The 16,741-nt window shown below is 43.6% G+C and overlaps 1 protein-coding gene across 4 annotated transcripts in view; it reads right to left on the bottom strand.

Moving 5' to 3' along the window:
• Nucleotides 1-3,064: 3,064 nt before the first annotated feature.
• AMER1 (APC membrane recruitment protein 1) overlaps nt 3,065-16,741 on the bottom strand; it is an 84,666-nt gene continuing 70,989 nt past the window's right edge. The window contains exon 5 of one of the 4 annotated variants that reach the window (XM_073361052.1): nt 3,065-3,468. In XM_073361052.1, the coding sequence (XP_073217153.1) occupies nt 3,404-3,468 (65 nt within the window). In that variant the 3' untranslated portion in view covers nt 3,065-3,403. Of the gene's footprint in view, nt 3,469-9,422; nt 9,446-16,741 lie in introns of those variants that run through there. The other 3 variants (XM_073361056.1, XM_073361062.1, XM_073361053.1) reach the window with 3 other exon arrangements.

Genomic DNA, 16,741 nt, shown 5'->3' with positions numbered 1-16,741 from the left:
TAGCCTGGGCAAAGGAGACATACACATGTGCTCCCCTTGAAAGATACTGCTTTCATCCATTCAGGGGACCTAAAAGGCAATAAGAAGAGGATCTATAAATACATTAGGAGCAAGAGAATGATGAAGGCAAGTGTAGGCCCACTAGTTGGTGGGGAAGGAAAGCTAATAATGGATTACATCAAGAAGACTGAGGTATTTAATGCCTATTTTGCTTCAGTCTCCCCAAAAGAGTTTGATTGTGACTAGACACTTACAACAATTAATATTAACAACAAGGGGGAAGGAACACAAGCCAGAATAGGGAAAGAACAGGTTAAAGAATAATTAGATACGGTAGATGTATTCATGTTGGCAGAGCCTAATGAAATTCATCATAGGTATTTAAGAAACTAGCTGAAGCAATCTAGGAACCATTAAAGACTACCTGCAGGAACTCCTGGAGGATGGGCAAGGTGCCAGATGACTGGAGAAGGGCAAACATAGTTTCTATCTTAAAAGGGAAATGAGGACCGGGGGAATTAAAGACCAGTAAGTCTAACTTTGATACCTGGAAAGATACTGAAACGAATTATTAAACAACCAGTTTGTAAGCACCTAGAGGATAATAGGGTAATAAATAATAGCCAACACAGATTGGTCAATAATAAATCATGCCAAATGAACTTAAATTCCTTCTTTTACAGGATATTGGCCTAGTGGATAGGGGCAGGACTCAGTAGATGCGAATTACCTTGATGTTAGTGAGGCTTGTGACACAGTCCTACATGACATTCTCATAAACAAACTAGAGAAATACAGTCTAGATGAAATTACTATAAGTTGGGGTACACAATTGCTTGAAATACTGTATTCTAAGAGTAATTTTCAATGGTTTGCTGTCAAACTGCAAGGACGAATCAAGTATGGCTCGGCAGGGGTTTGTCCTGGGTCTGGTACTATTCCATATTTTCATCAGTGATTTGGATAACAGAGTAGAGAGTGTGCTTATAAAATTTGAAGATGACACCAAGCTGGGAGAAGTTGCTAGCACTTTGGAGGACAGAATTACAACTCAAAACAACCATGACAGATTAGAGAATTAATCTGAAATCAACAAGATGAAATTCAATACAGACAAGAGCAAAGTACTTCACTTAGGAAGGAAAATCAAATGCATAACTACACAATGGCGGATATCTAGCTAGATGATAGTACTGCTGAAAAGGATCTGAGGGTTACAATGGAGCACAAATTGAATATGAATCAACAATGTCATGCAGTTGCAAAAAGGCTAATATCATTCTGGAGTGTATTAACAGGAGGGTTGTATGTAAGACACAGGAAGTAGTCATCCCATTCCACTCGACCTCAGCTGGAGTACTGTATCCAACTCTGGATGCCAACACTTTAAGGAAGAAATTGGAGAGAGTCCAAAGGAGAGCAACATAAATGATAAAAAACTTAGAAAACCTGAGCTATGGGGAAAGGTGAAAAAAAACTGGGCATGTTTAGGCTCGAGAAAAGAAGAATGAGGGGGGACCCGATAACAGTCTTCAAATTTCCTAAGGGCTGCTCTATAGAGGACTGGGATGGATTGTTCTCCATGTTCACTGAAGGCAGGAGAAGAAATAATGGGAATAACCTGCTGCAAGGGAGATTTAGGGCAGATATTAGGAAAAAATTTCCACTATAAGAATATTTAGGCACTGGACTAAGTTACTAAGGGAGGTTGTGGAATCTGCATCATAGGAGGTTTTTAAGAACAGATTAGGCAAACACCTGTCAGGGATGATCTAGGTTTACTTGGCCCTGCCTCGTTGCAAGAGACTGGACTAGATGACCTCTTAAGATCCCTGCCAACCCTACATTTCTATGATTTTATATTTTCTTTAATCCAAAGTCAACTTCATTCAGGCTGAAAATATATGGTTGCCTTTTTGTATGGAAAAACATCACACAAACCTACACCTGGAATGCAAACCCGAACAGTGAACCTTTGTAGGGGTTTGGAAACTTTTGGTTAATGTTTCCCCCGACACACCGATGTTCTGTTTTGTGCTCCTTTTTCACCTCCTGGACCCAGCTGCGATCAGAAATCCAGTCATACCAGGACTATGAGACATAACGGAATCGAAGAAGTCAGAGACAGGAGTCGAACTCATGAGGTCCCAGTTTGTGGTCTCAGCTCAAACCATGCCAGGACCCCAATTCAGCCAGGTACTTAGGCACATGCCTGTCTTTAAGTACATGAGTGAAGGAATAAGGGACTACTCATATGTTTAATGTCAGGCACATCCACTCTCTTGCTGAATCAGGGCCCTGTTCATGCAGGAAACCACCTGTTGCCTAGGAGCCATAAGCATCATTTATTTTGATTAATGTACTCGGGATTTATTGCCACACAGTGTTTTGCTTTTGATCATCTACCCTAGCTGCCCTTCTGCCACAGGCAAAGCAAATACCACCACCACCACCATGGAAAGAAAAGGAGGACTTGTAGCACCTTAGAGACTAACCAATTTATTTGATGCATCTGATGAAGTGAGCTGTAGCTCACGAAAGCTTATGCTCAAATAAATTGGTTAGTCTCTAAGGTGCCACAAGTACTCCTTTTCTTTTTGTGAATACAGACTAACACGGCTGCTACTCTGAAACCCACCACCATGGAGTTATCTGGGACAGCCGTACTCTCTTGTTTTCATTCAGACTCCAGCTGAACAGTCAATTCCCCACAGTCCATTGGTTTATGAAGAGATGAGGGTGGTTGTGGGATGTGGTGGAGAAACACCCTTCTGTGGAGTAACTCACTGAATCACAATAATTAACACCCTTGTTACTGCAGCAATGAATCACCATTTTTGCTTGTGTGTATTTTTTGCCCCTCTTCCAATAAGCCGAGTGAATTTTCTGTTTGTTCACAGTTGCCTTCTGTTCTTGCCCTTGGCTTTGGTCACTCATGAATATAGTTTTATGGTGAGAAAAATGTAAACCAAGGTTCTTGGAACAAGTAACAACATCAAACATATCATAATAGCAGGCCCCTGCCTCACAAGGAGAGGGTCTGGGTAACCCATGCCAAACCTAGAGGAAGTCAGATTGACTGAGGATGGAGAAATTTAGGGGAAGAGGGAAAGAAGGCAGAAGTTGGCCACAGCTCATGTCACTGGTGCTGATTAATGTTCACAAGACTTTCTGTATGTTGCAGATTTTTCACTGGTGTAAATTCATTGCAAGTATTAATCCCGAGGTACTCACTGCACCTGGCAGTGGTGCTGACTATCTGTGTCACTTGCAGGTGATCACTCAGAAGGCACTTTCTTCTGTTTCAACTGCATGAGCCTCTCTGTGTTCCCTGCTCCCGCCTGCATCCTGGCATGTCACACTCTTCCTCTCTTAAAAAAGCAGATTTAGTTCCATCCATGACTCACAGAGAGGGCAGCCTCAGAACACATAGGTGTGAGCAGGATCCTGCCTCGGCAAGAAACAAACCTGCAGGGAAATAAACAAGAGGGCTTAGCACTTATATAACACTTTTCATGGCTGCATCTCAAAGTGCTTCACAAAGATTGCTCAGATTTGTTAGCCCTGTTTTAAAGGCAAACAATAATGAGTCACAGGAAGGCTTAGATCTGAATTTTCAGAAGTAGCCACTAATTTGGGTCCCCAGGTTTTTGGGTACCCAGCCAGAGATGCCCATAGCCTTATTTTCAGACGTGCTGGACACTCATTATTCCAGCTAAAGGCAAGCCCAAGGGGCCTCAAGTTTTACACCCCAAAATCACTGACTAATTTTGAAAATTTTGGTCCTGAATTGAACATAATGGGCCTTTGGGGCCTTGAAAAGCTGAGAACCTGCCCCGGGTCACACTATGAGTATAAGGCAGATTTCAAACTAGAACCCAGCTCTCCTGACTCCCAGTCCAGTGCATGTTCCACTGGACCATGCTACCTCTCTTTCATCCTGTTAAACTGCCCACTTGTTATCTATACATAGTTTATTCACCTCATCACTAAAAACATTGTTGGGGGGAGGGTGGATTGAGGTGCCGTATCAGGGCCGGATTATGACATTCTGAGGTCCTAAACTGCGTCAAGTGTAAGAGGCCCCATACCATAAAAAAAATGAATTTATTATTTTCATAGAAAGGACATTGACTATATAAACACAAAGCTTTATATTTGCGTATATATAAAGGCAAAGTTGTAAAAATAGAATAATAATCTTCATTTTCAGCAGCCCTCTCTGTAACGATATCATGACAGAAATAAATTTTAGACAAATTCTTTGAACTAATTGTCTATGTAAGTAAAGCAGAAGTAAACAATACAATATAAAAAATATAAAATAAAAAAAATACAGTAAAAAATACAATTTACTAGAAGAGTTCTCAGGAAATGGTTCCTCTCTGTTGGGGCATCTAAATTGTGGAATTCCTTGTCTGCATAAGGAATGAGACTCTTCGAGGATACAAGAGGCAATAGAGGATATAGGATGCAGATAACCCACAAGCTTAAAGCTCAGCTATTAGTTCTATTGATATGAATTACACCCAGGTAATAAGAAAACCATCAGAAAATTGTATGAGGGTTGTATTTTTCCAATAAATTGATTTGTTTTGTTTTTTTTAGAAGGTTATGCTGCATTACCTAATATTGGTACTAAAATTAGTAGCAGAAAGTTTGTATTGAAACCAGTAAAAACTTTAATTTAATAGTATAAATATTGAGATTTGTATATCTATACATCAACAAATAATATTGTGATAAACTCAGGACAGACAGCTGCAAGGAGGGGGTAGAAAATAGTCCCGGAAGGTTAAAAGGCCCTCCTCCCTATCAACTGAGGAGGGGTGACTACAGGTCAATCAGGTTCACCTGAGAAGAGGGTTACCAGAGATCAGTTAGGATCAGATGGGAAGGAATTACCTGAGGTCAGTTAAAAGAACAGGAGGACTTGTGGCACCTTAGAGACTAACCAATTTATTTGAGCATAAGCTTTCGTGAGCTGTACTCACGAAAGCTTATGCTCAAATAAATTGGTTAGTCTCTAAGGTGCCACAAGTACTCCTGTTCTTTTTGCGGATACAGACTAGCACGGCTGCTACTCTGAAACCTGAGGTCAGTTAGGATCAGCTGATTCCAGCTAAGGGTTGCCTGAGACCTTTTTAAACCCTCCCCTGTTGAGAGAGAGAGAGAGAATGAGAAGCTGTCATGCTGCCAGTAGGTTAGGAGCAGCCAGACCGTGAGCCTCACTAGGAGGGGAGGCTGCATTCCCTCCCATAAGGGAAAACAAGCCCAAAAGACTAGCAGAGAGAAGGAATGGACTGCCCCTGTGCAGCCAAGAGAGATAGTTTTTGTCCAAACCCATCTCGCCAAGGCTAAAAAGAGCTGAGACTGAGAAGGTGCCTTGCCACACGATTATATATATATATATATATATATATATATATATATATATAGTGTGTGTGCTGAAAACCTGTTGTTTTACCACGATATTTCTGTGAAAGTTAGTGCTATTTTGTCTATGTTCTTACAGGAAAACTAGAGAAGATATACAATTTTTTTACACCATGAGAAGGAAGGGAAGTTATCCTCCTTTTCATATGAATAAAAGAAAAAATGTTGATTAATTTTGTTAGGGAAATACAAAATTTATCCAGACTAAATATAAAATATATTTACAAATGTTTATTCTGATTTAATTTTCACTATGAAACAATGAATTTGTGGGATTTTTCTTTTGCCATACTATAAAAATACAATGTATTATGCATAGATGTAATTTATAAGTCTATATAAGAATTTTTACGTAGCATGCTACCTATTATCTTCACGCTCCAAAGCTGCCCAGCAGAAAATCCCTGTCTTTTTTCTAGACAGACATCTCTCTTCACGTTCGCTTCTCTATCCTCTATCTCTCCTCGGACCACTAATTAATCTTGAGTAAACACCTCAGACACACAGAGTGACAACAAGTTATATGTGCAAAAGAGGAAAAAGAATTTACCAGAAAAAAGACTGGCAATCTCTAGACAGGCATTGAGAAAGTGAGAAAAAAACTAGTCTATATACAAGCAAATATAATGACTATTATAGGCTTTAATAGCTTATAACCCATATATGCACATAGTCTGAAATAACTTGCTCACCAAGTACTCCAAATATTTATATATATATATAATATTTCTTCACTTCTCTCAAAATCCTCTATTTATCCTTTCATCAGCACTCTCTGATATTTACTGTGAAGCTTCCTGAAACTAATGGAGGGAAGCCAACACAAATTTATCCTTCTCAAGATCCACTTGATCCAAGTCCATAAGACGATCACCTGCAAACTCAGTCATGTGAAGCATGGGTAGTGGATGAAGCAGAAAGCGGCGTGTGGACTAAAACACAGAATGGTATGTATGTACAGATCAAAAGAAGGAAGAACACACTAATAGATCAGTATGAGTTTGGCAGGACAGTTTCATGACACAGCCATCTCCGACCTCACATTTTCCCCTATTTTATCAGCAGTGAGATTATTTAAATGAGCTATGAAGGCAGAGTCTGAATTTTATCAGTAGCAACTGGCCAACAAAATGCTACCTTAGGAGACTGATAGCAGACTTACTCATAGAACTACTAATTTTACAAGTGCACTTACTGGTTTTTTTTCTCAGCCCTGGCTTCCCACCTGTCAACAATGAACAATTAGTGAAGGGTATTTGTGTAGCCAGATGTGTATATTTTTGCCATATTTGAACAAATGTCTATATTTAGAGAGAATCTTCTTTTTCCCATATCTCCTTTATTTATTAACCGATTTTGATAAAATTTGAAATGGAGTCAGTTTTTTTTCTTTTTTTTAAAGTCCCCTCATATTGTGAGGCCCTAAGATGTAGCTTAGTTATTTTATACTTTAATCCAGCACTGTGCCTTATGCATGTGTGCCTTATATTTTCCCTTTTTCCTAATAGGGATGGGCACACCACCCTGCAACTCCAATACCTGAATCTGTGAATGAACCTGGAACTCTTCTCCTCCCTCCTCATTAGCACCAGATAATCTCCTGCCATTCTGAGGTCCACCAGGGTGTTTTAAGATGCTTGAAAATCCATGCTGGGCCAGCTGCCATCTTCAGGTGTAAGCTTTCCCCAGAGTCATGATGAGGGCAATGTATTCTGGGACAGCTCTGAACTTAGGGAGTTAGTGTATAAAATCTGAATACTGCAGCTAGCCAGAGCACAGAAGAGAAGCAAACCTGAGAGTCCTTCCCTGGATGGCAACACTAGGAAGGAGATCTCTTAAGGGTCAGTCAAAAGGACCTGTAGGATGAAGTAGCCAGCTGAGGTCAACGAGGAGGAACTGAGTCCCTGATTCAGCAAGGTACTTAAGCGTGTGCCTAATTTTAAACATCAGAGTCAGAGGCAAGAGGGTTACATGCATGCTTGAAATGAAACATGTGGTTAAACGCTTCATTGAATTAAGTCCCGAGTGGACCCAGGATGGATCTGAAATAAACTACTTTGTGTGAGGTGAGGGAGATAGCGGTTGAGACATTTATGGGGACAGTGTGAGGTCAAGCAGGAGATGGGGATGAAGGTAGGACCTTTGTGGGTGCTATGGGGAGTTCAAAGAGAGGGTTCTGGGTGCAAAGGGCCCTGTCTCACACCAAGGAGAGAGCTGGAAGGAGGGGTCAGGAGCCCTGAGCGTGGGCAGCAAGAGGGATTCTAACCATTCAAGCAGATTTCAGCTCTCCCTTTGATAACAAATGGAGCCAAACCCTTCCACTCACCCCCCAGCTGAGGGCTAGAGACAAGAAGATCCTTCTCTGATCCTGTCTGGAGTAAAGTACATTCCACAACTGCAGAGAAGCATCGTCAGGAGGTTTCCTCTGACGCAAGACCAAGCCTGTCATGCATGTGAATATTAAAGTCACAGACAATCTGCTTACGCTCAAGATCACATGCCATTTTAAATGTATGTCTCAAGCCATCGGCTTAAAATGTTCCATAAGAACCATCTTACCAAGGCAGCACAGCATAAACATCTCTGTTAAAGACAGAAGCCTATTAAATGAATACATTCCCCAGGCGCTCTACTTAAAGAGAGCTGTTAAATTATATGCAGGGGTTGCTGTATGGAGAACAGACCATTAGTTCATCTAGGCCAATGTCCTTTCTCTGGCTAGTAATGGCTAATACATAAGTTTCAGCAGGAGACAAAACCTCACCCAGTTATGCACCTTGCCAGATTGGCAATGGTGAGTGGGTAAGGTGGTGGGGGGAAGGGGACCCTATATTCCTGATTCCACCTGCTGATCAATTTATGCCATGAAGCACACAGAGTGAGAGCCTCTGTCATTTTAACCTGCAAACTATGACTGCAGGAATAAACTTGCTAAAAGAACACTCTGGAGCATGGGAAGCTCACCCAGTAGCCACTTGGGTCTCTGACTCAGGAGAACGCTCTCTGCAGTTCCAGTGTGAGAACTTGTCCCACGCTCACTCGCTCATTCACTATGGGTGTGAGCGGTTTTACAGCCTGCACGTAGGAAATTAAACTGGAAAAATCTCACAGAAATAAATGCACTGAACACACACCTTGCAGGGAAAGCATCAGCCCTTCCCCTCGGGGAAGGTAAAGATTTTGTGCAGTCTGCCTTTCATTGTGCTTTGGCACACGTTCTCCGCCCCACTAGGGACCCAGCCCTCCTCCAGGCCATTAAAAAACCTTCCCCACACCCACACCATGGACTCCACCTCCCTTCCCCCACTCCCTGCCTCGAGGAACCCCCTTCCTCATTCTCCCCTATCTAAGAACTTGCCTCACCCAGTCAACTCCACTAAGGAGCTCTCATACACAGTGAGGAACTGTATTGTCTCTTCCCCCAGCCCCAAATAAAAGTTCTCCTTCTCCTCCTCCACTAAGGAAACCCCCATGCTCCTCTCTCTCTCTCTCTCTCTCACTCAGACACACACACCCACACAGCCTCAGCTTCCATTACCCAGAACTAAAAATCCCTCTTCTCTACTCCAACTCTCACTATGCACTTCCAGGGCCCACATCTAGCCCCTGAGGATTGCTGAATCCTGGGATGAGGGGTTGGAGAGAGAATCAGGCCCCAGAAGTGCAGAGTGGAAGAATAAGGAAACATTCCCTGGTAGTAACTTCATTACCTTGCTTGGGCAACTTAACCTCACTGAATTGCTGTGTATCTAGCTATTAAAAGTCTGCTAAACAGTGATTGAAGCAAACTCATGCTCTGGATTCCCTTTGACATGTTTTTCTGAGAGGATATCAGTCATTATCTCTTGATCAGCATTCAGCAGCCCTCATGTTCCAAACTCCATGCACCTCTCAAAAACCCAAGGAGACTTCTGACTGATTAGCTGTTCCTCCAGTGGGCTCATTCAGCTAACAATGGGGGTGCTTGCTTCTTCCACAATGCAAAAAAACTGGGCTGATAATATTCACTCTGCAAAAAATGAGAATGATTTATACAAAATGCCATCAAGTCAGGGTCTGGGAATACACATAGCTGAAGAGTTTCTGCTCATTCATGGAGCAGAGGCTGGAAACCAAATTTTCAAGATCAAACGAGAAATGTTTTCATCCATATATTTATTTTATAAACTTTTTCCTTGTCTGTATTTGCAACCCAAACACAGCACAATATTAGTGCACAAGAAGCAGACAGGAAAATGCCTATAAACAAAAGTGAAATAGATTAATCTAATTTTACTGTCCAAGCTGAGAGAAAGGCACAGAGGAAACATGCAGAAGAGTCAATTAGATTTTTGAAAATTCATTTGTAATCATCCCTGCTCTGTGGCAAGGCCATTTGCATTTCTGTAAGTATATAATTTCTTTCAACTTGACAACAGTGCTTTAAGCAAGCAGCAAACAAGGAGGAACAAAGATATGCCTAGCACTCCTTAAATCTTAAGTAGGGAGGTTTTTGGTGTTGTTTGACTGGTGCTCACCCAGGCAGTGTCTCTGAGATCAATATGCTTTGATCTATTGCACAAGACTCACGGGAGGGTACAGGGAAGTAGCCAATAGCCACAGGCCCAAAGGAGGGGAGAAATACTGTTAAGGCAGCATGTGACAACAGTAAAAGGATTGAGGATGCCATTTCACTACTGACATTCCTTTGCTTCTTCTACTTTTCCTCCTTTCCCAGCTCAGGCAGGTCATATGCCAGAGGCTGAGCTGCTTGGATAGTTTTTTTGGCAACCTCCCGGTAACAAAGGTGCAACACCCAGGAGTGCTCTTCCCCTCCCAAAGTCATACCCACCACCAGGCACCTCCAATATGCCAGGAAGCCTCCGTGCGCCTATGGTGCTCATTCCTGCTTTGAATTAGCACAGAGATCATCAGGTGATGAGTCTGAGCTAGCAACAGCTGGAGTGGAGAGAGGATTCTGGGTTTTTCCTTTAGCATTAGAAACTTGCCCCACCCGCCCTTTTGTCATACCTCCTTCGGCGTGTGCTCAGCCACTGACCTAGTTTAAGCAGCCCGGCTACCAGTACAAACACGCACACTCATAACAGTATAATTTCCAGCACTGTAATGTGAAATGGCCCCAAGGAGAATTTTCCAGTCTGCATCACATGTGGAATGAGAGCTCCCCCCGGGAATGGACAAGCCAAAGGTCTAGCAGCAGCAGCAGAGCATAGGGGATCCGTGGTACTACCATCACACCGGAGCTTGGGAGCACCACAGATGTACAGTATAACCTGCTCTCTGGGAGAGTGAAACATGGACAGTATTGATGCTGATGGGCTCTGGAGCAAAATCTAAGCTTCCTCAGCCAAAGGAGCAAGTCAAACCAACGTGAGGCCTTAGGGGAGGGAGGGGGGGGGGGTAAAAGGGCAAATTTGGAGATCCTAGCAGATACCTTCCCCTTCCCTTATCCCCCCAAAAGTCCTGACACTAATGAGCCCTTCCTTCTGAACAGATTGGACACCATTTGTGCTTTGACCCAGGGGAGAGAGAGATAGGAAAAGGATTAATTGTCCTGGTACATGAAGAGTCTTGTAAAAAGTAGATTCCTATCTGTAAGGCCAGAAGGGGCTATAGGGCTATTCAGTCTTCCCCCTGCATAATCCAGGCCACAGAATTTCACCTACTGACAACTGTAAACCCATAACTTCTGGCTGCACTACAGCATAGATTGTAGAAAGACACCCAGTTTTGATGTACAGACTGAAAGTGATGGAAAGTCTACCGTGTCTTTGCTAAGTTGTTCCAATGGCTAATTAACGTGACTTACAGATTTGTGTCATACTTCTAGTGTGAGCATCCTAGCTTCAGCTTCCAGCTCTTGGACCTCATTGGTACCTGCTTTAAATGAGAGATAGTCCCAAACTAAATCTCTGACTCTGCACACCTGAACATTTGGAAACATCCCAACCCATCTACCTCAAATCCTGGAGTTATCAAAATCCATTCCATGCCTCAACCCATCTTTGGTTTACGCAACGTGCAATGGGCTGTCTTAGCCTGAAATTGTGTTCCTTATTGCCTCACTTGAGTATAACTCAATGGCTAGAAAATCCTGCTTGAAAGGGTTCCTCCCTGCATCCTCATGAAGACATATGTCCACTCAAGTTCTGAAGCAGATTACACAGAGAACAGAGGAATTACCAGAGCAAACCTGAACTCTGGAATGTGACATCCTATCTCCAACACTGGCCACTACCAGATGGTTCAGAAGGGGGTTCAAGATTGCTATTAGGGACACTTAACTGACATGAGGGGTTCAGATCTGAGCTTGTGTGCACAGGAGCTAAGGAACCACAGAAAACTGGTTTGTTCAGTCTCCCCAACTCTATGACTGAGAGCTGTTTCGAGAATCAGAAAGCCAGCTGTGGTATCTCCCTGTATATATGCACTTGACAGGGATCAAGAAATGGCTTCTTCAGACACCAAACTGGTCTTCTGGTAATGTAAGTACAAAAGAGATTGCAAGTCTGGCGAATATGTCACATGCTGGCTCTTGTTGAAGGCGCCATTTCTCGTTCTTGAGTAGACACTTCTGGATACACTTTTTGGCTGGTCAAATGTTAATGCTGAGTTTTCCAAAGGGATTGTGATGTTTGACCCCTAAGGGAACATATTGTGACGTCAAAGCTTTCTGAAGGAATGAGACAAGACCACAGTGTCTAAAAACTGAACAGACTCCCAATGCAGCCTGAGCCCTAACACACCAGCGCCTGCCTCCCCTGGAGTTGGTGCCAGGCAGCATCACCCACAAAAAGAACACTCTCTTTCAATCCCATTCCCCCAGCCTGTCTCTCAGACCATGCCCACCTGCAACCCAGCTAATCTGAGAATCACAGAAATGTAGAGGTCATCCCCCCACACTGAGGCAGGACCAAATATATCTCGACCATCCCTGACAGGTGTTTGTACACGCTGTTCTTTAAAATCTCCAGTGACAGGGATTCCACTACCTCCCTTGGTAATGGAGAAGAGAAGAGTAGTCCATTACAATATTATACAGACTGCATAAATCTCAGAATGATGCTTGTATTCTGTGTGAACAAATTTTGTGCTCTTCCAAGTGATGGACTACTCATACTGGCTTCAGGCAGGCTAGAGCAGGCTATCCAAACTCAGGACTCAGCCAATGCAACTTATCCTCTATAGCACCTGGCATTATTTCAGTTCTGATTCTCCATACAACCTAGCCAATCACTGCAATGGATCCTGACCTGCAGAACCCCGTATGGCTCTGCCAATGAACCTCAGGCTTCACTTGTGCTAATGCCAACCTAGCTCTCCTTTGCTCCACCCAAAACTCTGCTAAAGCACCTCAGACCTGGTCTGCAACATCATGAATTCAGAGATTCTCTAAAAGAAAGACTGATAATTGGGCCAAATTATAAATTATGCAATGCTTTTGTGACTCATATGCACAATTTCCATTGCATGAATAACACTTTCTGAAGCCTCCATTTCATGAATCACCATTTGGAGGCAGAATAATTGATAACAGTAGAAAAGGCAGGGCATTAAGGTTGTTTGGGAGAGGGATCCATGCATGAAGCTAAGATGAGGCTCAGTTGAGAGGCATGGGGATTCCAGTCCGGCAGTAGCTCCTCAGGCTAGAATAGAAAGTATATCTATCTTATTTCATTGATTCTTATTTACACACACTAGCATGTATGCAAGCACACACTCACACGCAATATATTTTATATATAAACACATTTGTATAACCCTAGATACACTCTATACAGTATATGTGTGTGTATTTTTATTTGATTGAAAAGCCTTTGTATACTATACCCAAAGTACATAATGGACCTTTTAATGCCCTATTTTATCTGCCTACTTGGTCTGTTGTTCACTGATCTATGCATCTTCACAGCAGCCTTTCCAAGCCACTGGTGCTGCCCTTCCTCCCCGCCCCCATTCTGAGCCGTGTTTGTTTTGCCTTTGCTTTGGGCACCTAAGTGGAGTCATGAACAATAAGCTATGAACTCAAGTGCCTGACTGAACTCCAGCACCAGCCACAGACAAGTGCTTTCAATCCTTGCCAGAGCTTTCTCTTGATTGGGTGGGGGGGGCGTGTTTTGCAGCTCTGCACAGGGAGCAGGGATGGGGGACTTAAAGGTGGAGTAAAGCTGAGCTTTACAACCCACTCACCCCATTGAGGAGCTGCTGTGTGCAGGGCAGGGAGAACTTTATGAGTGGGGAGGCGGTATTACCACTGTATACGGCACTAGTGAGACCATGACTGGGGGCAGGTCTACACTTAAAATGCTGCATCGGCACAGCTGTGCCACTGTAGTGCTTTAGTGCAGATGCTCCTCCGCCAACAGGAGAAAGCTCGCCCATCCCAGCGTAGTTAATCCACCTCCCCAAGAGGCGTCAGCTATACCTATGGGAGAAGCTCTCCCACTGACGGAGTGCTGTCTACACCGGGGGTTAGGTCAGTATAACTATGTCACTCAGGGGTGTGGATTGTTCACATTCCTGAGTGACGTAGTTATTGGATATAGGTCTGTAGCGTAGACCAGACCTGGAAGACTGCATCCAGTTCTGGGGACCACATTTCCAACAGGATATTGAAAAAACTGAAAAGGGATCAGAAAAGAATTGGAACAATAAATTAAGGTCTGGAATACATGCCTGAAAGTGAGAGATTTAAGAAGCTCAATCTATTTACGTTATCCAAGAGTCTACAAGCACCTACGTGGGCAAGAGATTTCTGACAGATGGCTTTTTAATCCAACAAAAAAAAACATCCCCTGGCTGGAATTTGAAGCTCGACTAGAAATAAGGCACACATTTGTACAGTGAGGGTAATTAACCATTAGAACAATTTACCTAGCACTGTGGTGGGTTCTCCATCATTTGAATGCTTTAAATCAGGATGGGATCATTTTCTAAAATGATGCTTTAACTCAACCGGAAGTTATGGGTTTGATGCAGAAATTAGAGTGAGATCCCATGGTCTGTGTTGTGCAGAAACTCACAGTAGATCATAATCATTATGGTTTCTTCTGGCTTTAAAGTCTATGAATCTATGATAGCCCCAAAAAGCTAGCATCATGGGCAGCACGTAAACCACCAGCTGGGGGAGGCTAACCCCGAGCCCGCCCCTTCCACCCCCCTGCCAGAGCTCAGAGCCTCCCCTACCATGGCCACAGGCCCAGTCCCACCCCAGGGTAGCCCCCAGCCCTAAGAGAACACTGGCAGGGTGCACGGCTCCAGCTCCTCGAGGCCCAGAGTACTGGGAAGATGGGTGGCATGTGGCTGCAGTCCCCTGCCCCGGAGCTCTGGGAAGACAGGTGGCGTGTGACCCCAGCGTCTCCAGCCCCAGCCAGAGCATTGGGGACTGGAGCTTCACACAGGGAGCGGTGGTAAGCAGGGGGGTGGGGCCCCACCTGGCTGTTTGGGAAGGCGCAGCCTCCCCCAGCCTTTGCAACCCCCGCCCATGGCTAGCTGCATAGATCTTAGCAGCATAGTGGGGGCCTGGCCTTGTTCCCTTTCCTCTAGCTACAGCTGCAACACTGGCAACAGGGAAGGGGGATTGGATGTGGAACCTCTATGCCAGCTTTACACCACCAGGGGAGTCCCCTATATTGGTGTGATCCTCCTGGAACCAAATACACGGGCTCAATGGCCAGAATCTACCTGTGAGACTTCACAAAGCAGCCATCTGAGATTCATAGCACATTCCCCTGCGAACCTGGCATATGTAAAGACATTTCTGAGAGACACCTAGTTTTCTTACTTTGTGCTGGCAAACTCAATGTTGCACTTTCCCCAGCAATAGGAGGGATTGTGAAATGATGGGTCTTCATCTTGACCTCACTTTTAAAAAGAGGTCATAGATACTGTGCTCCTCATTCTCCCAGAGAGAAATTACATGGCATGCATTCCAATAATTCCGAGGAGTTTATGAAGGCACAGTGCCCCAGCCAGAGGCTATATCTGTATGAGAAAGAGAAAGCCAGGCTCCCTTTATCAATCCCAGAGCGGGACTATTGTGTCCAAAAGGTCTATTGTAATTCCAGAAAATTACATTTAAAAAAGAAAAAGCAGTATGCTTTTTTCTTCAAGAGCAAAATGTTGCAATGGGGAATATATAGGAACTGGGGATGCTCTGATGTGCCGGAAACCACAAATCAAACTAGTAAGCACATAAGTGAACATACTATTTCTAGCCATAAAATATGAACTGTGCTTAAACTGATGCAGTGAAGTCACCTTTGTCTACTCAAAACCTGAAACAATAGCTCTAACAGGAGTGAACTGCTCCTTTCACCTCCACACACGTTAACTTGGAAGCCAAACAAGGACCATTTAAATGCCAATATTATTAACTATTTCACTGCCAGATTCTTTAGCAGAAATATCCAGCTAGTGTGCATTTCCTACAGCTCAAAACTATCTCCAGCATCTTCCCAGTCATCCCCTTCTCAGATGACAAATTCTCCAGCTTCTCCCAGGCAATCTCGATCATGTACCCTCTGCTTTTTAATTTAAATAAGTCTGCTGCCAGCCTATCACACCAAAGTGCTGGAGAATGCAGGGAACTTGCAACAGAATCTAGATGTTGCACAGTACACAATTGTCTGCTACAATGTGGTATTTCATATGCAATGAATTGGAAAAAGCATATCTGCCAGTCTGCTTTGGACACAGTTGCTTTAGCATTCCCCCAACAGGTGATATGCAGGGCAATTTTCCTAGCAGACAATCTCCCTTTCTTTCTGCTAGCAAGAGGTAAAGTCAGGCTACTCAAGTATGGCTGCTCTGGGCTCCAATGTATCTGCACCAGCTCATCAAATACTCTGTGTCATGAAAAATTCATAGGGGCATCTTATCTTGGAAGCCATCTGCATGACTGGCAAGGCTCATCCATGCCTCCGAACATCTGTCCCATGGTTTGGGGACCAGAAGAAGTCTCTGAGAAAGGTACAGTTGCAGCATCACAGAGCGATGTGCCTGGTACAGTACTAGCCCAGCTGGCAGTATGGCCCACAGATCAGCTGCAAGAGCAACTTGGATTCCTTCAAGGTAACTCTGTCCGAGCATTCAAGCTCCGTTCAGTGGAAGAAGAAGTTTTGCCATTGACTACAGCAAAGCTAGGAGCTGGCCCACAATTCTCAATTAGCCAAATTCTGCACTGATTTAGCCTCACAAAATCCAGCTAAGGCAAAGGCTTTACACAGGGTTCAATGTCTGGTCACTTTATCCCAGGTGCCATAATTCCTGTCCCAGTAGTTTAGCCCAAGAAAGCCTGTTAAAG

The sequence above is a fragment of the Lepidochelys kempii genome, chromosome 9 (assembly GCF_965140265.1).
Source record: "Lepidochelys kempii isolate rLepKem1 chromosome 9, rLepKem1.hap2, whole genome shotgun sequence".
In the NCBI taxonomy this organism is placed as follows: Eukaryota; Metazoa; Chordata; order Testudines; family Cheloniidae; genus Lepidochelys; species Lepidochelys kempii.
Note: the sequence above shows the minus strand (reverse complement) of the source record. Positions and strands in the feature narration are given on the sequence as shown.